The sequence below is a fragment of the Euprymna scolopes genome, chromosome 20, assembly GCF_053919585.1.
Source record: "Euprymna scolopes isolate OS-2025 chromosome 20, ASM5391958v1, whole genome shotgun sequence".
Taxonomy (NCBI): Eukaryota; Metazoa; Mollusca; class Cephalopoda; order Sepiida; family Sepiolidae; genus Euprymna; species Euprymna scolopes.
The window spans coordinates 64,101,123-64,126,186 of record NC_136501.1 but is presented as its reverse complement, the minus strand read 5'-3'; the positions used below and the strand labels follow the sequence as shown (position 1 = coordinate 64,126,186).

Below are 25,064 nucleotides of genomic sequence, written 5' to 3'. Positions count from 1 at the left end.
CTACCGAACTTTTTTCAACTTACATAATTTTATATCTATAAAAATATGATTACTTCTCCAGAATTTTAGCCGAGCTGTTTTAAAAACCCTAAACTTAATTTTACGTTTAATTCAGCAAAAGTCGATTGGGTTATTCTATCGAAATTGTGTAGAAGCACGTTAATAACTTCTAGTTTTTGTGTTGCTCGCCTTTACGTGACTAACATTATTATTACTATTTTATTTAGTTATTTATTTACTGTATGAGCGATCATTTATTGAAATGAAAATAATTAAAAAAAAAAAAAATGTACTCAAACAACGTATTAAAAATACGGCTTTGTTCAAGTTCCGTCTGTGATAGTTTAGTTTACAAAGGATTTACTTCTGTTTTGTGCGGACCGTTCTGCTCCACGTCGAATGCTCTGAAAAAAAAAGTTCCGCTCAATGTGCGCTAGAGAATTAACTTTTATTAAAAAGTTGACTTTCTTTTTTTTTTTTTTTGCGTGTGCACTGACTTTTTTGCGCACGCACGCGCAAAAAAAACATGGCTATCAGCGAAAACAATATGGCATACAGCTTTTACTCGCTCAATATGTTACCGTGACATAGGCTGACATATATTCGGTGGGGTTTTAACAGTATTTTGTATATTTATTTTTAACTCATTTTCCCAAACTTACCATGTTCAGCAGCTTTTTTTTTTTTTTTTATCTCGAAAACATAGTGTTTATCGTGTTCAAAAATTTTAAATGGCGCTGAAGTTCAGCGCCATTTAAAATTTTTCAACATCGGTAAACACTATTTTTCGAGCTGAATAAACATTTTACATAGAATAAAAAGGGTTTGTATTACTGTACACATAGATTCGAAAAAGTTGTCAAAAAACAAATATATAACAAATAAATGTTATCAAAGGCAAGATAAGTTACTTTTCTACCTAACTGGATATATTTTTTGTGTTTTTATTCAGTGTAACATGTTTATTCAGCTCGAAAAACATGCAGTGTTTACCGATGTATTGGAAAATTCAAAATGGCGGCCGACTCTCTCTCGGAGAGGGTAAGTTTGGGAAAAGGTATTATAAATAATAAACTAGACAAAATACTGTTAGAAATTCGCTCAATATATATTACCGTGACATAAGTTGTTTTTTAATAGTATTTTGTCTAGTTTATTATTTATAACATCTTTTCCCAAACTTACCGTGTTAAAGAGACAGTCGGGCGGGCGCCATTTTGAATTTTCCAATACATCGGTAAACACTGCATGTTTTTCGAGCTGAATAAACATGTTACATTGAATAAAAACACGAAAAATATATCCAGTTAGATAGAAAAGTAACTTATCTTGCCTTTGATAACATTTATTTGTTATATATTTGTTTTTTGACAACTTTTTCGAATCTATGTGTTACAGCAATACAAACCCAATAAAAACACTAAAAACATATCCAGTTAGATAGAAAAATAACTGATTTTGCCTTTGGTAACATTTATTTGTTATACATTTTTTGACAACTTTTTTAAATCTTGAATTTCAAAAGTTAAACCAATTGTATCTCCTGAATTGTCACGTCGCAGTTATGAAGATATCCAAAAATCACGAAAAACGATAAGGTAGAAAATTTTTAATGAAAAGTTTTCGGAAAAAATTAAGTTTTAAATTGACCGAAAATTTTCAGTTTTCAAAAAACGGTTATTACGGTTAGAACTCTCCAATTCCTCTTTTTTTTTTTTTTTTTAATTATTTATCTCAAACCCCAATTTTCGTTGTTTTTGAAAAACTATTTTCAATGTTAATTAATTTTCTACCTTATCGTTTTTTCTAATTTTTTGGATATTTTCATCATTGTGAATTCGGTAGATACCATTAGTTTCATTTGAGATTCAATATTTCAATTTTCGAATTTCGTCGCAGTAACGAAAAAGAACCGTCTCTTTTACCAGTTAAAAAATGTTATTCTGAAAAAAACAACAAGGTTCGTTTATTTTAAAACTGGCAAACATTAATCAGAAGGGACTGTTTCAGGGCATTCAACGTGAAGCAGAACGATGCACACAAAAAAAACAAACAAACAAAAAAAAAAAACGAAAGTAAATACTTTGTAAACAATCAGACTCCAAAAATACTTCATGAAATTCACCACCATGCATATCTGATTTATATTGAAGCGGTTGGCTCTCAAAATGCCATCCAAATTTTATCGACTAGTTTTCTGATTACCCAGGTGGTGACAGGATAAATTAATTCATTTTAATTTATTGTCTGATTTTTTGCGGTTCATTTTACAAATAATTTATTTTGATTTTTTTTTTTTTTTTTTGCTGATTAAATTGTCTCCAATAAGTTTCCAGATTTTTTTCATATGGTATTGATAGTATACACATGAAACTATAGTCCCCCTTGAAGTAATCTCATCCAGCTGCCATGCATTTGTACCGTTCCAACAACGTCTTGAAGGCCCCATGGAAGTCCTCTTTTGTGTGAGTGTGTCAATGACTCTCATCACAGCCTCTTTCATCTTGTCTCATAACGACAGACTCTAAGGTTTTCCTTTAGCTTAGGGAATAACCAAAAGTCACAGAAAGCAAGGTCTGAATTATAGGGAGGGTGAGGAACTGTCTTGTTGCCCATCTTAGTCAAATAGTCTGTAACAAGGATGGAATTGTGGTCTGGTTCATTTGTGCAAATCTTCCGCATCTTCAGTTCCTCACGAATAATTGTGTGTACAGTTCCCACACTGACAACAAACTGTGCACTTATTATCTCTATAGACACACGATGGTCTTTATCCATAAAATTCTTTATTTGGCCAATCAGCTCTGGTATTTTGACTTCGTTAATCCTCCCACCATCCCTCACAGATTCTTGTCTTTAATCTCTTATACCACTCAAAACCGATGCTTGATTCATGCAAGATGGTCCAAAAGTAGTCTGAAACATTCCATACGTTTCTCTGGCATTTTTTCCAAGTTTAAAACAGAATTTTATCGCATATTGTTCTTCTAAAGTGTCGTCACGTCCAGATTGCATTTTTGAATTCACCAGCTGTGACAATCAGGCTTTAGTAGGGTGTATTCCAATTCCTGCTGTAGCTTTTCATTTGAACCTGAAATCATAAAATTTGGTTAGTCATCTCATAAGATGTATACATTCGGAATTTTCAAGACTCTAGAGCAATTTTAAATGCCTGTACAAAAAGCTTGAAAACTTATTGATGACACCTTGTATTTTTGCGCTTTTGGGAGGTTTTCAAGTTGTAAATAGTTTCGACCATTTCTGGGACTAATTCAGGGTTCTCCATCGATCCTTGGGATTGACTAAGTAAATGCTAAAATCCTATGGATACCTATTCTATTCCTTACAAGTATGAAAAATGAATATAATGTAGCCTTCTATGTAATTGGAGGCAGCGACTTCTTGGTTTATTTCCGAATGAAGTAGTTAACTTGAGTCAGCAAGACATCCGATGAAACTTCTTGATATTTGTATATTGGTTTTGAAAAAGTGCATTTTATTAATTAACTATTTGTCGTTTTTTAATTTTAATATTCAAACAAAAATGTTTCTTATGAAATTTCATTTCTATATGTTATAATATATTTTAATTTTGTGGACCTAACCAATAATTGCCCGTAGTGATCCCATATGAAATGGAAGGAAAATTATAACAGTTTCTTTAGATCTCTTGAAAAATTTAACCTTTATTGAAACTTATTTCCATCACCGCAATATTACATTGTATCTTGCAAGTATTTCAATGAGATGTGCGCTATTGAACTAGAACTTTTGCTCCCTCAACATACATCCTCTCAACTAACCGGACAAGCAGCAAAATCCCACCCATTCACTATTGATATCCTTGGATGCCGGAAAGCCTTCTACTCTAATCAATTCTTTCCCCAGACTGCTAGACTTTAGAAGTCAATCCCTGCTTCCCTGGCTGTATTAACCTGCAGAAGTTTAAATGTAATGTGAACAAACATCTTGCTGCTCAACTTCTCATAGTCCCTTATTAGACACTATCTCATATAGTAGCCTCTCGCATACAAGTGGCAAAAAGGATATACATTTAACATTTTTTTCAAACTCATTTTGTATCTCCTAATTTCCATTTTTTTTTATTTTTTATTTTTTTTTCTGATAACAAAAATGAACAATGGTGGAAGCAATGGAACCATGTTTACAGAACCAGCATAATAGACGTCGGACATTAAGCGTTTTAAATAGTAATTAACCTCCGTTTATGCCATTTAATCAGTTTATAAAATTGCTGTGAAGCTGTCAATTAACACATCTATTCAATTAGAATAAAGTTGTATACAGTAGACAAGTCATGGAAGGTTATCACAATACAAGAAATAGAAATACACAAAACTAATTTTTTTTTTTTTTCTAGAATCTTTTTGTTCCTGAATCTTTGAAGTGAAGATTGATAATCTGTATTATTAGTTGGGCTGTGCCAACAGCATATTCTATTCATTCTTTTGACTCTCGAGTACATATCCAACACAGACAATTGAGAAGGACACCAGTCTATATAAAAACACACAAGATATTAACGGATATATACTCAAGAGTTAAAATAATAAAAAGAATATTCTGTTGTCACAGCCCTAATTATTAGATTGGTGCAAAAATAATGTTTTTGGACGTGTGTGTATATATATATATATATATATATATATATATATATCTGATAAAACAATATTATTTTTGCACCAACCTAATACTTAGTCTACAAGTACCCATAGCATAACGTATAAAGTATCAGTTAAATTCAGTTCTAAGTGGAACTCTTCTGGCGGTGAAGAGTTCAATCCTGAGTGTAGGCAATACAAAGAATACAATTGCGGACTAAAACTTAAAAAATACAACTTGCAGAACTCTCTTTCTGCTGACTGTTTTCCTCCTCCCTATTGCCTTAGTCTTTCTAAAATGAAGGTCAATAGACAGTTGCTTTTTGTGTCAATCGTCTTTTGTTCTTTTAATCTCCTTACATCAAATGGCTTCATGCATTGCCTGAAAAAACTTCATAAAAAAATTAAATTCCTGGTAGACTATTCTTTGTGCGGCGAATGAGAAATCAGATGTGGAGGAGGTGTGTTTGGATGGCGAGACTATTAAGGTTGTTCCGAAGTTTTGTTTGGTGATACCATTGGAGCACAGGAAGGCGCTACTGCTGAATACAATTATAAATTACTTAAGACGTTTTACCTGATCGTAGCTGACTCAACAAGAGCAACCTACTCCTGTAAATTCCATCTAGATTCTCTAGTTCGACCAGATGTACCTGAAGAAGGTCAAAGATTACATCAACCGAAACATTGTGAGAATAACATTAAAGATGAGAAGAGTTCTCTGTGTACTTCAAATGATACACATGCGATCATGACATGCTGAATAATTTAAAGAGATTATTAAGGAAAAATTATTCATATCATTTGGTCCTAGGAGGTCATTGTCCCAGCTATTATCTTCTCTTTCTGGAGGAAACTGATTTCTTACCGATCTCTTGAAGTGCCTCTACTGGGAGTGTCCATGGGCCTGTTCACAATTAATTTTTTACTCTTCCAAATTGCTCCTTCAAGAGAACTTGTTTTCCCCATATAAAACTGACCTTGTGTCATATTTTACTGCCAGGGTGGTATATAAAGAAAGTGTTTTGAGATGCTCTTTTCATATCCGCAAAGAAAACCTCCGTTAATTCTAATTTGTCTCAAAAAGGACCCTTTTTTTTTTTTTTTTTTTACATAGGCATCACCACTTATCAAGGCCAAGAGGCCATTCAAGGATAAGGGTTAAAGAGTGTACAGTAGAAATTGGACAATATAGTAATCATTAGTTATGAAAATTTGGTAAATTTGATAATTATATGGAACGACTCATCAAGAACTTATTTACGTTAGACTTGAAGACAACCATATTGTAGTCAGCCGGAAAGCAGGAAAACGGAAGACAATTCCACAGGCGTGCAGTTCTAAGAAAGAAGCTTTGTTCATAGAATCTACGTTTAGGTTTAGGCACAGATAAAGAGTGGGGGGAATTATTGATAGTGTTTACAGCTAGACAAGTGTTTCTTGTGAAAGTTTGGCGAGGGGGGGGACCATAGACTGAAGCTCAGTCGAACACTTTCCATGAAAATAACGATACATCAGAAACAAACTCGCAACATCTCTTCTGTGAGATAGAGGTTGCAAGGAAGAGAAAAGGACATCTCCTACGAGGCTACGAAGTCTATTTTGAACTCTATCAAGGCAGGCCAAGTCCTTTCTAGCAGCTCCTGCCCAGATATGGCAACAGTATTCCATCCTTGGATGTACCTTATATAGATAGAGAATAGCATCAGCAGTGAGATATTTACCGGATCGATAGAAAGATCCCATCATTTTTCCAGCGGCCTTGGCAACAGATTTGATGTACGTGTTCCATTTAAGATCAGGAGTAATGGTCAAGCCAAGAAGCTTGTTAAAACTTGAGGCCTCCTGAAGATGAGAGCCATTCATTTCAATTGATGCCAGATGAGGATCAGAATGTTGATGATGTAAAGAGAGAAGCTTGGTTTTAGATGCATTAAAAGTAACCAGCCACTCCTTTCCCCATTGTACTACGTGCTCAAGATCAGAGGAGAGAGAATTGGAGAGAACTTGGTCGTTTACTGTCTTAGATATGCTACCATAAATGGTAGTGTCGTCAGCATAAATGTCTACAAATGATTTGGGAGGAGAGAGGATTTTATATATATATATATATCTTTCATTCTTTTTTTTTTTCTTTTTTTTTTTTTTTGTATTATTTTTTAAAAGTTTACCAGAAGAACAGCTTCAGGAATATTATTTTGGACAAAAAAGTTTCCCATGCTGGATAAACTCCTTGAGCAGAAAGAATTCCAACTTAATGAAATCTTCTCTTTCTCCAACCATGACCCTTCCACCCTCAACATGATCACTTAGAAACTAAGTTTTATTATCAAAAAGTACACTGCATTCACACACACCTATAAATTGTCCAAGGACTTTTCTATTTTTTCTGCTTTACTACATGAATATATAGCAACTAAGTGAAATGGACTGTTGATCCCACTCCTTTTTTCTTATACATACACTGCACACATAAATGGACTTGTACATTCATGTTTTTTTTTTTTTTTTTATTAAAGATAGAAGAGGTTTAGTATTCAGTCAAGATTTGCAAATTATAAGTCAAGAAGACTACTGGTCATGCGTATTAAGAGATTCTGGAAATAAAGAACACCTCGGGGAAAACTAATCAACTGTATTTCACTCTTTTTTGCCCTCTCTCTTTATCTTTATTTTTCTCTTAAGCTATGTGTTAAATAATATTAATGCTTGTAATATTTCCTATTTATAATATATATAGGTGCTTCTGCAGAATTCGAACGAGTTTTGTAGTCAATAAATGGAGGTTCAGATAAAAAAAAACAATGGTTTCAACTGATTGTTTTGTCAATTCTAATAAGTTACAATGATAGCTTCCAAATTATGCAGTCGGAATTACCTGAATATTACTGAATTATTTAAAAAAAAAAAAAAACAACTTTGTGTTAGCAGGTGAAAATTTTCTGCCATCTTGTTTTAAACCAAAACAAAAAATTACCCTCCTTTCGAATTCTGTGTTTTATGATTGTTTTCATCAAATTCTATTTTTTATTTTCTTTAATAATTTTCTACCTTATCGATTTTCGTAATTTTTTGATATAATCATCTTAAAAATACGAGGAATATGTATATACCATTGTTTTCATGTGAAATTCAGTTTTACGATTTCCAAAATTTCGTCCCAATAGTGTAGAAGCATGTATATATATTTATATCTATAAAAGTGAACGTATCTGTGTATCTGTTTGTCTGTGTGTGTACATTTCCCTACGCAATAACTCTGTCAATTTTAAGTCTACAGACTCGAAATTTGATATACAGAGTACTGAGATTTGGGTAAATCTATGTGATCGGTTTTCGGCCAGAAATTTGGCGATTAAGGGCTCAAAGTTCAACGATTTGACCTTTGAGAACTCTACCAAACTCTTCCGACAATTGTGGGTCTAAACGCTTGAAATTTTAGATATAGGTTCCTTGGACATGGATCTAACTTAATAACTTGATTTTAGCCCAAAACAATAAATTTTAAGGGGTCATAATAGGGGTCAAAGTTAAAAATAATTGACCGCTTTTTTTTTTTTTTTTTTTTTGCTCAACATACACCTCCAAATACCCGGGCAACGCCGGGCACCCATGCTAGTAATCTATATAACTATAAAAGTGAACGTGTCTGTGTGTGTCTGTGTGCATTTCCCTATGCAATAACTCTGTCAATTTTAAGTCTATAGACTCTAAATTTGATATACAGGGTACTGAGATTTGTTAAAATCTTTGTAATTCGTTTTTGGCCAGAAATTTGGCTGTTAAGGGGTCAAAGTTCAACGGTTTGACCTTTGAGAACTCCTCCGCTAATTTTGGGTCTAAACACTTGAAATTTTAGATATAAGTTCCTTGGACATGGATCTAACTTAACTTGATTTGATCCCAAAACAATGTTAGAAGGTCATAATAGGGATCAGTTAAAAAATTGACCACATTTTTTTTGCTCAACATACATCTCCAAACACCCGGGCAACATCGGGCTAAAATGCTAGTATATCTATAAAAGTGAAAGTGTCTGTCTGTCTTTGTGTGTGTCTGTGTACATGTCCCTACGCAATAACTCTGTAAATTTTCAGTCTACAGACTCGAAATTTGATATACAGGGTACTGAGATTTGGGAAAATCTTTTTAATCGATTTTCGGCCAGAAATTTGGCTGTTAAGGGGTCAAAGTTCAATGATTTGACCGTTAAGAACTCTACCAAACTCCTCCGCCAATTTTGGGTCTAAACACTTGAAATTTTAGATATAGCTTCCTTGGGCATGGATCCAACTTAATAATTTGATTTGAGCCCAAAACAATAAATGTTAAGAGGTCATAATTGGGATCAAGGTTTAAAAAAAATTAATTTCTGCGGTCTCTCCCAAATTACTCGGACAATTTTTGGTCTAAACGTTTGAAATTTTACATAAAGTATATTCAGACATAGGGCAAGCTTTTTAATTATTTTTTTGCTGAAAATTTCGCTTCTAAAGGGTCAATGTTCAAAACATTTTTCCTTTGCGGTCTCTAGTAAACTATTAAGTCAATTTTCGGTCTAAACATTTGAAATATTACATAAAAGGTATTCTGACACGCAGCAAGCTTTTTAATCAGTCTTTTTGAAAATTTGGCTGCCAAGAGGTCAAAGTTTACAGAGTTGATCTTTGCAGACTCTACCAAACTCCTCGGCCAATTTTGGGTCTAAATACTTGAAATTTTAGATGTAGGTTACTTGGACATGGTTCAAACATTTTAATTTAATTTGAGCCCAAAACAATAAATGTTAAGGGGTCAAAATTGGGTCAAAGTTTAAAAAAATTCAACCTCTGCGGTTTCTACCAACTTTTCTTTATAATAGTTAAGAAAGCCTATTATATAGAAAAGTATTACAGTACATATGCACAGTTTTTAATATATACATATGCACATAAAGTTATGAACAGTACATAGGGCCCGAGCAAAGCCAGGCTGAACTTCTAGTATATATATATTTGCTTCTTCATATATTGGTTTTTAAGTCGGGTTTCATGTAGCAAGTGAGTTGTTTTGATGTGTGGAATGTAAGATATGAATAATTAAGATGTTTTGGTGACTGGTCAAAATTATATGGTATGTTAGGGTCAGTGATAATGACCAGTTAAGTTAGGACTAGTCATCACTGGACTTATTCTTATCCTGTTCATGTGCCACATTTTGTATTGTTGGTGCTTGTGTCGTTTGCAGACTGTACTATTTTTTAGATAGAATTTTCAAGCTAGATTCAATTTTTTATTATATCTTGTTTATTAAATTCTTTGAAAATACAGAATTGTTTAAAAAGAAAAAAAGCCCCCCCCCTCCATGTCAAGAATTATTTTCTAAATAATAATGGGTGCTTATTCAGATTGGCACTTATTGTGATAAACAAAAATGAAGAAAATTTTTTATATTCTACCTATCTGTCATGAAGTTAAAGTCACAAAAAATTGATCAAGTAGTCCTTTTTTTGTTTACAGAAAACATATTTGCTGTGTGTTTTTTTTTTTTTTTTTTACCAATAAGTGGCAGATAAGGCCATGCTTTACTAGAGAACATAAGGGGAGGCAATCAGTGATTATTTTGAGTTTCCACGTGCATTAGGGTTGTCTGCCCTTGTCCACCGATTTGTTTGACCCTTTTTTTTTTTTTACCCTGATTGAAACAGATTAAAATTTGATTTTCTTAAATAAAAAAAAAATTACTTGATCAAATTACGTGATTTGAGGAATTTTTCATCTTCACTCTGTAACTGGTACGTACATCATACAGACATTTCTGTATTTTCTTTAATTTTAAATGCTACCATGAGTGCCAATTTGAATAAACTGCACAAGTACCATATTTTCTATATATAAATGATATGACTTGTTTAGAGGAGCTAGTGTCCTTTGAAACTAGAACTGATTACTTTTTATTGTTAAAAATTACTTTTTTTTTTTTTTTATATACTTATAAATCACTTACCAAGGCCAAAAGCTATTCAAGGATAAGGGTATGGATAGATTGCCAGTTGGATGATGAAGAATATTATGGGAGGATTGAAAATGATGAATGGAATGAACAGAATTTGATTATTGAGACAGTTTACGACAAGAATTTGTTGACATTTGATTTGAAGATGGCCATGTTGTAGTGTACTGGAAAGCAGTCCTGTGATGTGTTCCACAGATCTGAAAGTTTTGAAAAGAATCTTTGGTTATGGAAATCCCTTTATTTCTCCTTAAAGCTAGGCTAATATAAAGGTAGAAAAAAAAATGTTTTCAACTGTGTCTGTAAAAACAACTCGAATGACCATTTCAAAATCAAAACTTACAATAGCACGTGTTATAGTAAGTCTTTTTTTACTACATTTAGCAGATTGAGAAAGAATAAGTTAAAAGTATTTGAAAGATTATTTTAACTTTGTTATCTATATATATATATATATATATATATATTTATTTATTTATTTATTTATTTATTTTTTTTTTTCTTTTTTACTAGATTTATCAGATTGAGAAAGAATAAGTTAAAAATGTTTCATTATTTTTGTTGTAATTTTTCCAATGAAGAGTTCTCATTTACATTGTTTTGTTGGCTTCTTTGAATTATTGTCCACATACATATGTATCTTGTCTCGCCTAAATATATCCTAAGGAGTTGTATGCTCTATTGACATGTTAAGCCTCTGCATTCTCTACTTGATTTCGTTAGTCATCACTTACCAAGGCCAAAAGCCACTTGAGGATAAATTATTGAGATAGATTGTTACTTGAATGATAATGAATATTATGAGAGGATTGAAAATGATGAACAGAATGAACAAAATTTGATTACTTATTGGGATGGTTTATGACCAGTAACCTAAAGCCTGGTCAGTACTAAAATGGATGACCATTTGGGAATTCCAGGTGATATATGTGCGCTTATCTCAACATTGTTTCCAGTCTTCTAGCTTTTCTGCTTCTCATTGGACTTAAGTGGTGCCGATTCTGGAAAGGTGTGTTGGTATTGCGCAACTCTTGCCTCACGATTGTACACGTGGTTACTCTTGCAGGGAATATCCATTGTCTCTTAAAACTGAACGGAGGTATCGCATTATGACAAGAATTTGTTGACATTTGATTTGAAGATGGCCATGTTGTAGTGTACTGGAAAGCAGTCCTGTGATGTGTTCCACAGATCTGAAGATCTTGAAAAGAAACTCTGTTCATGGAAATCCCTTTATTTTTTCATAAAGTTACTTCTTTCTGTACTTGTTTTGGTTCCCATTAATTTTATTAATCAGTTACCACTTATGAAGGCCAAAAGCCATTCGAGAATAAGGGTGGTTTGTATGGATATTGTCAGTTGAATGATGAAGAATATCATGAAAGGATTGAAAATAATAAATGGAATGAACATAATTTGATCGTTTATTGGGATGGTTTATGGCAAATATTTGTTGATGGCAAGATCATATTAATTCACTGATCCTTATTAGATAACTGAAGTGATATTTAATTTGGTTAGTACCAGATGAATAACAATTTTGTGAACACAAGGTGCTATATTTGTGAGGCTGACATAACCTTTCTACAAAAGCAATAAAGCTCTAAAGCAAGTACTTTAATATAACCTGCTTATCCACGTGTGACAACACAATAAAACAACCATCCTCTGGGCAGAAGTTCTGTTCTCAATCATGTGGCGAGGCTCTCTGTTTAGAGCATGCTATTGTTTTTTTTATTTTTATTGTTTTGTATTATTTGGATTCTTTGAACCACTGTTCTCATCTTTAGTGTCATTTTCACAACGTTTTGGTTGATGTAACCAACCTTCTTCAGGTATATTTTTTTGAACTCGGGAATTTGGACAGAATTTTAAACAGAACACTTTATTTACTTAACGAGGGTAGCATGCTCTTGTTCCATCAGCCATAACTTAAGTAATTCACAATTGTATTTTTTGGTCACCTTCACTGAGAATTGAACCTTCAACCTTCCGGAGAATATCACTTTTACAATTGATTTTTTTCCCAAGTACTTTAACCATTGCACCATAGATTCTTGCAATAATACACCTGAAGAAGGTCATTGGTTATATCGACTGAAACATTGTGAAAATAGCATTTAAGATGAAAACAGTAGTCCGAAGAATCCAAATAATACTAATAACCAATCTTTATCTTGAAAATTCAGAACCGTATTTGTCTTTTTGTTCACATTGGATTTGATGACAGCCAAGAAGAAGTCTTTTGGTAATGTTTCACAAATGGGAAGTTCTTGGTAAGAAACTCTGTTCATGGAAATTCCACTTGACACTAGGTACAGAAGAATAAAGGAAATTTTTCTTTTTTTCAATTGTGGTAGAAACGAGTTCTTGCTGCAAATGTCTTACAAGGAGGAACCAGAGATTGGAGATCAGTTGAACACGTTTCATTAACATAATGATTGAGTAGAAAGAGACTAGCAGTGCCTTTTCTATGAGAAAGGAGCTATAGGAAACAAGAGATCATCATTCACTAGATGACAAAGTCAATTTTGTAAAAAGGAGAGTGCTCTGGGTGGCATGCCGTCAAATGTGACTCCTTTTTACTTATATGCAGGAAGATGGACGCATTAGAAATCGATTTATGATGAATATTTATTGATGTTGGATTTGAGGATGACCATGTTTCACAAATAGGAAGTTCTTGAAATAAACTCTGTTCATGGAAATTTCACTTGATGCTAGGCGCACAGTGATTGGAATTCAGTTGAGCACCTTTCATGAAAATAACGATAGAGCAGATCAATTTTTTTTTTTTTACTTGAGGAGGAGGTACCACTTATCAAGGCCCGACGGCCACTCAGGGATTAGGGTTGATGAATGTAATGTGGTAGTGTAGTAATCGTTAATGGCGCAAGTTGGGTAGAATTTGATTATTTATAGGGATGGCTTAACAGGAACTTGTTTACATTGGATTTTAAGGCTACCATGTTGTATTCAACTGGGAAGCAGACCAGTAGGACAGTATTCAATAGGCAGGCAGTTCCGGGAAAGAAGCTTTGTTCATGGAATCTGCATTTAAATTTAGGCATAGATAGAGAGTGGAGAAAATCATATATAGTTGTTGTAGACAGTTGAGTGTTTTTGTGAAAGTTTGGTAAGGGCAGACCATAAATTGGAGTTCAGTTGAACACTTGCCATGCTAATATTAGTAACTTCTCTTCTCTGTGCAAAACAGGCTGTAAAGCACAGAAATGATCATTCCTTAAAATCGATTTCTATTCTATGAAAGCAAGATGCTCCAACATAAAAAATAAACATAAGTAATCGATATCGTAAACCTATAAAAATATAAATGTAAACGAAACAAAAACAAATAATTCCTGCATCTGTTTATTATTTTTATTCTTAGTGGCAATAAGTCAAGGCAAAATGTCATGTGAACCAATAAATCGGCTAAAAAAAAATTCTCCATGAAGTCGATTTTGTACTCTGAAAACCTGTATGTGGCATAATCACGGTGACACACCGATTCTTGTTTGATCGCTGAAGTTAAATTCTGTAGAGCGTGGCCACTATCAGATTGGTGACAATTTAGGAATGCTAAGCGCCGTGTCATCTTCCCATGACAAGGATATACATGCGGCTGAGGACTGCTTCTAAATTTGATATTCCTTGTAAACTTCCTCTGTTGTCCTAAACTAGTATCGCACCAGGTATTACCCAATCAGAAATGAAGATACTCTAATATATAAGATATAAACATAAGTAATTAATATTGTACTAGCGGGACCTGTGGAAATTCCACAGGGGACTCATCCATATGTTATATATTGATGTTGGCATTCTGTAGATGTTTAGTGTAACTGAAGACGCTCTGATATTATTGTAGCTTTTTTGTTAAAACTGCAAAAGTATTTATCTAAGCTAGCATGAACACCTGACAAAACCTGGTCATAAAGTACGCTTAAATATGATATTTTAATTCTTGCAGATTTTGTATATATTAGAGTTAATTTTCTATCATTTTTTTTTATATATTATAAAGTTGCGATTTCGAAAAAAAAAAAAAATATCCATATGACTTGGGTGCATTAACTTGAATCAAAACCGAAATAAAAGCTTATGAAAAAAATATATGTATGTATATAAAACTTGAATACGTTCAGCCATAATTGAAACTGAAACCAAAACTTATGAAGAATTTTTGATAAAATTATTTATAAAAAAAAAATAGATTACTGGAGTGCCATCAGTTATAATTGAAACTGAAACCAAAACTTATGAATAATTCTTGGTAAAATTATTTATGACATGAAAATTAAACGACCCAGATGTAAGTGTGACACAGAATATAGCACATATGCTATCGTATTAATATATGGATGATTATAAATGTAAACGGAATGACAACAGATAATTGCTGCGTCTGTTTATTTATTTATTTACCCTTTACAGGCGATGCTGAAAAGACATAAAATAAGCGAAGTCAAAATGTCATGTAAACCAATAAATATGGTAAGAAAATGTGACTTTCAAGGACATTTGTATTTCACAGGACGGAAATTCTTGAAAGAAACTCTGTTCATGGAAATTCCACTTGACACTAAGCGTATGTCGATTGGAATTCAGTTGAACACTTTCCGTCCTGAGTTTAACTTTAAAAAAACATCTGGTAGTGAGACTCCATTTGGGGGCTATGTGGAGTTGACCCTTAGTTACCATTGCTCCCAGGTCCACAGATAATTACTACATGTGTTTATTTATTTAAAAAAAAAAACCTTATCCTGAACTTTTATAAGTAGTGATTTGTTAATACTTGGAAAAAAAATGGGAATGTTGTCAATGCAATTAATAGTAATGATATACCATATACTTTGGTCTGTTAGTAGTAGTATCATATTTTTTAGCTAGTCTAAGAAATTCTCTTCAGATAGACGGGCTGTTGCATAGCCTCCTTCCTGTCGGATGCCTAGACAGTGTAGAATCAGGTATCTTGGGAGACTTCCTTGCATTTTGGGGAGATTTGGGAGTCTAGTTGTCTTCACCTGTGTTTGTTTATTGCAGTCCTGCAGTGTCCTGTTCTGATCCGGTTTGCAGCTACACACTGCCTCTTACTATTTATAACAAAACCTAGGAGGTGCAAAGTTGGGTCTTTAACGATGTCCCCTCCTTTAAAAGTATTGTTTCTTCATTCCTTCTTACCTGTTTCAGCTGGTCCTGGATATGACCTCAAACTATATCCGATGGTGAGGCCCCACCTTGCGGGCCTAAGGGAGTGTGGAGCCACCCTTTAATTGCCATTGCTCCCAGGTCCACTCTGACCCGGAGTGGTAGCACCTGTAAGGGTCCCAACTATAGGTTAAATAGAATCTGACTTAAAAAAAAAAAAACATCGTTCCTGAAAATAACTGGATTCGGCATTAAATAACCTGAAAAAGGTTGATATGATGTAAAACAAAAACAACCAACCAACCTGTTTCAACTGGGCCGAAATTTCTGGACTTGAGTCTGGAGGTATCTGGAGCATCTTTTAAAATTTGTTGGATTGGTAAGTCTCTGGTGTCCTCTTTGATGTTTTGAATCCATTTTTGAGTTGCCTCTTCCTTCCTTATGTGAGGTGGTGCCATTGAGCTTGCTACTGCTAACCATTGTGTTGGGGTTGACTTCAGACTTCTTGAAGTAATTTGCATGGTTTCTCAGAGATTTTTGTCAATTGATCTTGTCTGTGGACTCCGAGACTATGCTGTAGTAGAGTACGACTGATGTTGTTCTGAGGACTCTTTGGTCTATTAATGATGTGTCACAACGGTTCATTGTGAATTGACCTGACTTTATGAGTGTCTCTCCATTGCTATTATTCATAGAAACACATAAGTGTATTTATTCTTTTGCGGACTGTTATCCCCATCTTGATAGTTGTTGTTTCACCACATTTTGGCTAACTCATCCTCTGGCCTTCTTCAGACGATTATTAACTGCAACGAGATAGGAATGTTGAGTCTTATAACTGTATCCCCAGTAATTACTGCCTTCCATAGTTTTTGGCCAACTAATCCTTTGGCCTGCTTGGATAGGTTTGAAATCGTTATCTTCAGACAATGCTCACCTGGAACTGTAGAGACTCAACACCTCTATCCACTTTGCCAAAGTCGGAGGATGAGTTAGCCGAAACGTAGTGAAACAACTATGAAGATGAGGATAACAGTCTGCAAAAAATCAATACACAAATTATGAAGCCTCAAAGGGATTCTAAAAAACAAATGACATTTTATTAATTATTTGTTGTATAAATTTTATATTTATTACTTATGCATTTTAATGTTTTTAATCACAAGAATATTTTATGTATGTTTTGCAAGATATTAAAATTGTTTTTTTTTTGTTTTGTTTTGTTCTGCTAGATTGTTGGTTTAGGGAATAATAAATCGTCTCTAAACCGTAACAGTGTAGGTTTGCAAGTACTTGATTGCCTCGCCGACAGATTGAATCTTGACTGGGTGGATGATGCTGATAATGTTGCCGGACATGTTGCAATGAGCCATTTAGATGATGTTAGCATCATCCTTCTCAAACCCCAATTGCCAATGATGGTCAATGGAACAAGTGTCTCAAAAGCAGGTAAACCATTTTAGATTTTAATCGGACCAACTTCTTACATTTACTTTCCTTTTTTTTTTTTTTTCTTGTCCCCCAACAAAAGGAGGGTGGACCTGTAAATTCACCCTTATCCGTTCATCTGTTCTAAAAATAAAATGATTTTTGGTAAAACTTGTGGAAAATGCTCTGTTTTATGGTTGTTGTAAAAATTGAATGGAAATTTAAATTTTGTTTCGTTTTTAATTCAGTACATTTTTACATTACATCCAACTTATCGTATGTATACTTCTTTTTAAAAAACTTATACAGAAAAAGAAATAAAATTTTCTTTTGTAAAGGACATAACTCTTTTTATATTCTTCAATTATAAAAGGAGTTATTCATCTTTATTGCTTTTTATTTTTCAATCATGTTGAAAAATGTTTTCATATTACCAGTGGTCTAGGTGAAGTTGTTTAATTTCTTTAAACTGTAGTGAAGTATGGGGTGCCTTCAATAAGTTTCCATACTTTTTTGTACAGGCATTTAAAATTGTAGACTCTTGAAAATTCAGTATTGCTATACATCTTATGAGATGACTGACCAATTTTTATAAATTTGGGTTCAAATGAAGAGCTACAACAGGAATTGGAATACACCCTACTAAAGCCTGATTATCACAGCTGGTGAATTTCAAAAATGCAATCTGGACTTAAGGACACTTATATAGGACAATATGCAATAAAATTCTGTTTTAAACTTGCCACAGAAACATGGAATACTTCAAACTGCTTTTGGACCATCTTGCATGAAGTGAGCATCAGTTTTTGAGTGATATAAGAGATAAAAAGGAATGCAGGGAGTCTGTGAGGGATGATGAGAGGTGTGGGAAGAGTAAGGAAATCAGAACACCAGAGTTGATTGGCCAAATAAAGAATTTCATGGATAAGGACCGTCGTGTGTCTATAGAGACAATAAGTTCACAGTTTGATGTCAGTGTGGGAACTGTACACACAATTACTTGTAAAACAGTTCCTCACCCTCCCTATAGTCCAGACTTTGCTCCCTGTGACTTTTGGTTATTCCCTAAGCTCAAGAAAAAACCTTAGAGGCTGTCTTTATAAGACAAAGAGATGAAAGAGGCTGTGGTGACGAGGGTCATTGACATAATCACCCAAGAGGATGTCCATGAGGCCTTCCGAAAGTTGTTGGAATGGTACAACAAGTGCATTGCAGTCAGAGGAGATTACTTTAAAAAGGGGACAATAGTTTCATGTGTAAATTACCAATAAAAGTGCCTGTACGAAAAACGTCTGGAAATTTATTTAAGCCACCTCTTACATTATTCTTGTGCAATAACATGGTACAACAATAACAAATATAAATTGGATGGTCATGATCAAAGTTTGATATGTCAACTTAAATGTGATTTAGGCCCAACTTTAAAAATCTAGCTGGATAAGTTTATATATTAGAGAATCTGATTGGAAAAATGTCATTTAACTTCTTTTTTTCATCACTCTAGCTCGTCATTTTTGTGTGCCGCCTGAAAATGTCTACTTGATCCACGATGATATTGCACGCAAAATTGGAAAGATTACGCTAAAAGATGGAGGTTGTGCCAAGTGAGTTTTTTCTTTTTTTAAGATGTGCTTTATTATCAGTGAAATTCAAATCGATTCTTTGTCTCATTGATCTTGTTTCAATATTGATATATGGATTGCTTTAAATGTCGAAAAATCTATTATTCAAAATATATACACATCTTTTTAAGATAAACTGAAGTTCGAATGATGTGACTGATAGAACAATAATCCTCCACACTGATGATTCCTGAGCAAGGATGAAACACATTTGAATAAAAATTAAGAAAATATTTATAATATATAATGCTGAGACAGGCACTTTAACAAAATTATAACTATGTTGTCAAATTTAATGTGTAATGTGTAGTTCCATCCAATCGGTTTGCCTAACTTGGTTTCTAGGTATGTCTGCTTCTAACAACATAAATAGACCTTAATTCTTTTCCTTTCATCGTGGTTGTTGGGTTGGTACATGGTTTTAGGGATTCTGGGTCTGAGATCCAAATCATGTGACCGGCAGAACAATCCTCCTCCACACTGCTGATTCCTGGGAAAGAATGAAATGCATGTATATGAAGCAGAATTTAAAAAGTACTTATATGTATACTAGCAGGGAGACCAGACAGTGCCCAGGATTGAATGAGGGTAAATGAATGTTAGTGTCATTAAAATCGGTGCAATCACCTGTTTTGAGTAAGCAAACAGGAGTTATCTCATGTAGTTTTCTTGAAACAAGGGAAAATAACTTTACAATAATTCGAACTTGCAAGATCAGTCTGGTAATACCTACGATTTTCCATAAATCATTTAAAATGATTTTCTTTATAAAATAAACCACTTGTTCAATTTATATGATTTTTGGAATATATTTTCATTCAGTCATGAGTATGTGCATCGTAAAGATTTTTCTATATTTTTTTGTTTTTCAATGTAAAAGGAATTTTGACCAATCACCGCACTTTCAATTTTTTCTTTGTGTAACATAGCTATTAGTTAATACAGACAGTCGCAAGAAAACAAAGACGGAAAGAATTTGACTAGCTTTTTTTTTTGTTTTGTTTTAGTTGAAACAACAGACATTTATTTACAGGTACTTCCAGAATAAAATTGAAGAACAATAAAAAGATGAAAAAAAATGTTTTAAATACTTTTTATTTTCTTCCATTTGTTTTTGTTTTCAAATATAAATCATTAAATAAGTATCCTCTTTAAACCAATATTAAAATAAAGTAAATTCAATATTGAATTAAAAAAAAGTATATATTTCAGATCAATCTCATTTTCTCACAGAATCCATTTCAATTTATGACTGGGGTTGAAACTAGTTTTCAAACTATAAAAAAGTAATTTGATCAAATAATGAAAACAAATGCACACACACACGTAACATAGTCGTTACATGTCAAAACTTGGGATCTACACGTATGCAGACAGTCGCAAGGAAATGAAGACAGCGAAAGAATTCGACTCACTTTTTTTTTTGAAGTGACACAATAGACATTTATTTACAGGTACTTTCAGAATACCGCCTTGTCTCTTGTTCAAAAGTAATTTGTCTAACAAGACTCTGCTTTGTTGAACACGTGGTACTCTTTCTCCGGCCATGTTTAGGACACGTCTTTCCCTGTTACTCCCGGCCACATGTGTAACACATCTATTTCTGTCCTTCTTGGGCCACATTTATATAAGTTTTTTTTTTTCTTTGTGACGTCACCTCGCACACGGCACGGTCATTTGCATACATTGATTGTCGCACAGTTGCTGTTATCCGTGCATCCACACTGTTACATTTGTACAACTAAAATGAAACACAATTTCCATGACCATAGTTTTTTCTAAGAACTTTCATCTCTAGAACATAATACCATGAAACTGCTTCCTAGCAAACTACAACATGGTCGTTTTCAAGTTTTATGTTAACTAATATTTGAGGTGTTCTCTTAAGTAAAACTCTGTTGAATCCACATCTCATTTTCAATCTTCTCATAGTATTGCTTATCATCTCACTTGATAAGTAACGATTTACTATCATAAAGAAAAGTTAAAATAGCAATCTTGTTAACTCTTCTCCTTGTGTGACTTTTGGCCTTGGTAAGTGATGACTAATTGATATTAAAATTATGGTTCCAAAATAAAATGATTTAATGATTGCTGACATACCATGAAACCTAACAAACAGTTTATATCTTTTGTTTTATTTAATTTTTTTTTTTTTTTTTTTTCAATTTTCTTCTGCAGTGGTCACAATGGAGTGAGATCTGTACTACATGCTCTTAACACAGAGGTAATTAAATTTTTTTATGTTACACTTTTAAATCTGTTCTCTTATGTCTAATTTTAAAATCTATTTTTATGTCAAATTTTAAAATCTATTCCTTTTTATGTCATTTTAAAATCTATTCCTTTTTATGTCAAATTTTAAAGTCTATTCCTTTTTATGTCAAATTTTAAAGTCTATTCCTTTTTATGTCAAATTTTAAAGTCTATTCCTTTTTATGTCCAATTTTAAAATCTATTTTTATGTCCAATTTTAAAATCTATTCCTTTTTATGTCCAATTTTCAAATCTATTCGTTTTTATGTCCAATTTTCAAATCTATTCGTTTTTATGTCAAATTTTCAAATCTATTCGTTTTTATGTCAAATTTTCAAATCTATTCGTTTTTATGTCAAATTTTCAAATCTATTCGTTTTTATGTCAAATTTTCAAATCTATTCCTTTTTATGTCAAATTTTCAAATCTATTCCTTTTTATGTCAAATTTTCAAATCTATTCCTTTTTATGTCAAATTTTCAAATCTATTCCTTTTTATGTCAAATTTTCAAATCTATTCCTTTTTATGTCAAATTTTCAAATCTATTCCTTTTTATGTCAAATTTTCAAATCTATTCCTTTTTATGTCAAATTTTCAAATCTATTCCTTATGTCAAATTTTCAAATCTATTCCTTTTTACGTCAAACTTTCAAATCTATTCCTTTTTACGTCAAATTTTCAAATCTATTCCTTTTTACGTCAAATTTTCAAATCTATTCCTTTTTACGTCAAATTTTCAAATCTATTCCTTTTTACGTCAAATTTTTAAATCTACCCCCTTACATATGAATATTTCTCGCAATTACATTGACTTTTAATCAGACCATTTCAAGTTGCAGGAATAAAAAAAAAATATTCTCCATGATAAATTCCTTGAAAATTATGTAAAATATTTGTTTAACAAGTAGTTTATATCTATTTCTTGAGCAATGTTGGCAAAATACTTGTATTATGTCAATTTCTATGTTTATCTAGATTCTTCCACTTCATAGCTGGTATGGAGAAAACTATTTGTGGCAAATAATATCCTACTCAGTAATTGTGTGAGAGAGTAACTAAGATGAATGTAACATGTAGTGATGTATAGTGATATGTAATAACACTAAAATAAGAATAGTTTTAAGGCTCCTAAAAATAAGAAGAAAAAATGGAGAAAGACTATCCCCTAAGTGCGTTAAAAGTACAGTAAAACTTGGAGGCGGTAGTATAATGGTATGGGGCATGATATCTTCAAAAGGAACTGGTCCCTTTGTGAGGATTCATGGAAAAGTAAATGCCTGAATGTACAGAGAATTTAGAGAACATGTTGTTCCTAATCTTTCTGATTCTGATATCTTTATGCAAGACAGTGCACCATGCCATAAAGCAAAAATAGTTTTAGAAGAGCTAAATAGATTCATTATTTGCGTTATGGATTGGCCAGCTCAGAGACCCGACCTTAAGCCAATTGAAAATGTTTGGAAAATTATTGGTGATAAGATCACAGACCCCCCCCCCCCAAAAAAAAATCTTGATGATTTATGGGAATTTATAAGAAAATCCTGGAATAATATCTCACCTATAACATGTGAACGATTAGTTGTATCTTGCAGCAAAAGATGCCATAGTGTGATTGAAAACAAGGGGCTTTTCACTAAATACTGAAAGGATTCTTTGTTTTTTCATTAATAATTTCCCCCGTTCCTTAACTTTTGGACACCAGTAATTTAATTAAATTAGTTTATATGTAAAAGACAAAAATAAAAAAAAGATTTTTATATTTAACTACCATTATTAAACATTGGAAAATTCACCAAAATTTTTTTTTCTCTTTTTCATAGATAAAGTTAGAAGCCATTTAAAAAAAATATGATCGACCATTCCTTAACTTTTGGACGCTACTGTATGTTAGACAACTCTTAGAATTTGATTTTCAAACCTGGATAAGACTAAATAAATAAAAAGAAATGAATTGTAGCTATATATGCCAATAACATTGCCAATAACACTGTATGATAATAACAAATGAAAATAGGCTAATCAGAATCAAAGTTTGATTTGTCAGCGTAAATGCTGTTTGGGTTTGACTTTGAAAATCCAACGAGATAATTTTGTATGTTAGATAGTTGTACCTAATCAGTGTTTTCCCTGGAATGCAGTAAAGTAATTTCAGTTTTCAATTTTTTTTCTTTGTTTCCACATATAACTTAAAGTAGACCACTATTATATTCTTGTCGTAGTAAGCCTCCGTTCAGTCTCGAAAGACAAAGGCTGCTCCTGTAGGGGCAGCGATGTGTGTGTAAGTATGTGGCAAAAGTTGTGCAATCCCCAACCACACCTCTCTTAAATCGGCACTGCTTGTGTCCAGTGGCAAGAAGTCCAGGACGACTGGAAACAATGTGGAGAGCACATGCAGCACCTGGAAGTCCCAAATGGTCACCCATCTGGTAATGGCCAGGCTCATCGTTGCTTAACTTTGGTGATCTGACAGGAACCGGTGTGTCAAATGTGATTATGCCATATATCCTTGTCGTAGTAATGCTACAAACAACCTCACCTCTTTCTGCTATCAGCATAAGGAAACCAGAAGAAGACTCAAGAGGTGTGACATGTTTTATGGAGGGGGACAAGATAAGCCACGTGAAGTGGTGAGAGTTACTGAACATAAAGGGCCAAACTCTAAGGGAAAGGAGTTAGTTTTTCACTCACGCTTAATGAGTAAACCTGTCAGCAAAAGATGCGCATGCATATGGAAAAGAAAAGTTCCACTCGCAAAGAGTTCTGGTGCTGTGAGCCATAATTCTCCAAACTATACAGAACAATTCTTCAATGACAGAATTTCGTCTTTTATGGCATCCCCTTGCTTATTTCGGTTTTTAATTATAATTTAAATATATTTTTTGTTAGCAGTTGTTTGAGCCAAATTAAATATTTTTAAATAAAATATTACTATGTTATTAGATTGCCAAAAAAACAGTACAACAATAACAAATAACTCGGAAGCAAAGTTTGATTTGTCAGCTAAAATGCTATTTGGGTCTGACATTGAAAATCTAATGGAGAAAACTTGTATGTTAAATAGCTGTATGTAGCCAGTGTTTATCAGAATGCAGTAAAGTCATTTTCGTTTTTAAATTTTACTTATTTACACACATAATTTAAGGTGAAAAACTCATATTATTCAATTTAAAATGAGATGTTATGTTGGTTTTTATTTTTATGGAATTATTTTAAAATGTTTGATATTAACAACAGTCTGAGCTGGACTAAGTAATATTTTTAATAAATCGTAATTAGCTATGTTATTATAATTCAAATAATATGGTACAATAACAAACAGAAATTGGCAAGTTAGAAGCTAACTTTGATTTGTCAGTTTAAATGCTATTTAGGTCTGACTCTGAATATTTAACAAGATAACTTTAGAGGTTATATCAATATCTATCTGAATTGTTTCTCTCTCTCTCTCACATACATATATATGGTGAGAGCGTCCGACTGTCAATGCGATAGTTGTAGGCTTGATCCACGACTGGGGAAAGGTATATGTCTAGCTGCACTGATGAGTTGTGATACAACGAAACAGTACTATATGTGGATTACAATTAAAGCCCCCCCCCCTCTTTGTAAATATATTTTCAACGGACGCATATTTAAGCTATTAAGCGAAGCCCACTATTAATTTGTTTGTAAACAAGCTGATGGCTAGAGCACTGTTGTAGGTGAGTGTGGACTTAATATGCACTCGAGGAGAAATATTTACGGCACTCATTCATGGCCCGATGGTGAGAGCTGCCGACTGTCAATGCGATGGTTGTAGGTTCGATCCACAACTAGGGAAAGATGTATGTTTAGTCGCACTGGTGATTTGTGATACAACGAAACAGTACTGTATGTGGATGACATATATGACAATATTGTAAAATCTGGACAAAACAAGAAAACATTCTTCATACACATTTTGTTTTCCTTAGAACTTCTTCGAAAGCAAAATTTAAACGCATTATCTTTCTA

At 33.1% G+C, this 25,064-nt stretch overlaps 1 protein-coding gene across 1 annotated transcript in view; it reads left to right on the top strand.

The window, feature by feature from the left end:
* LOC145241446 (putative peptidyl-tRNA hydrolase) overlaps positions 1-25,064 on the top strand; it is a 28,168-nt gene that overhangs the window by 1,014 nt on the left and 2,090 nt on the right. The window contains exons 2-4 of the mRNA XM_080104407.1: positions 16,997-17,213; positions 18,697-18,796; positions 20,996-21,041. Coding sequence (XP_079960533.1) covers positions 16,997-17,213; positions 18,697-18,796; positions 20,996-21,041 — 363 coding nt within the window. The remainder of the gene's footprint in view (positions 1-16,996; positions 17,214-18,696; positions 18,797-20,995; positions 21,042-25,064) is intronic.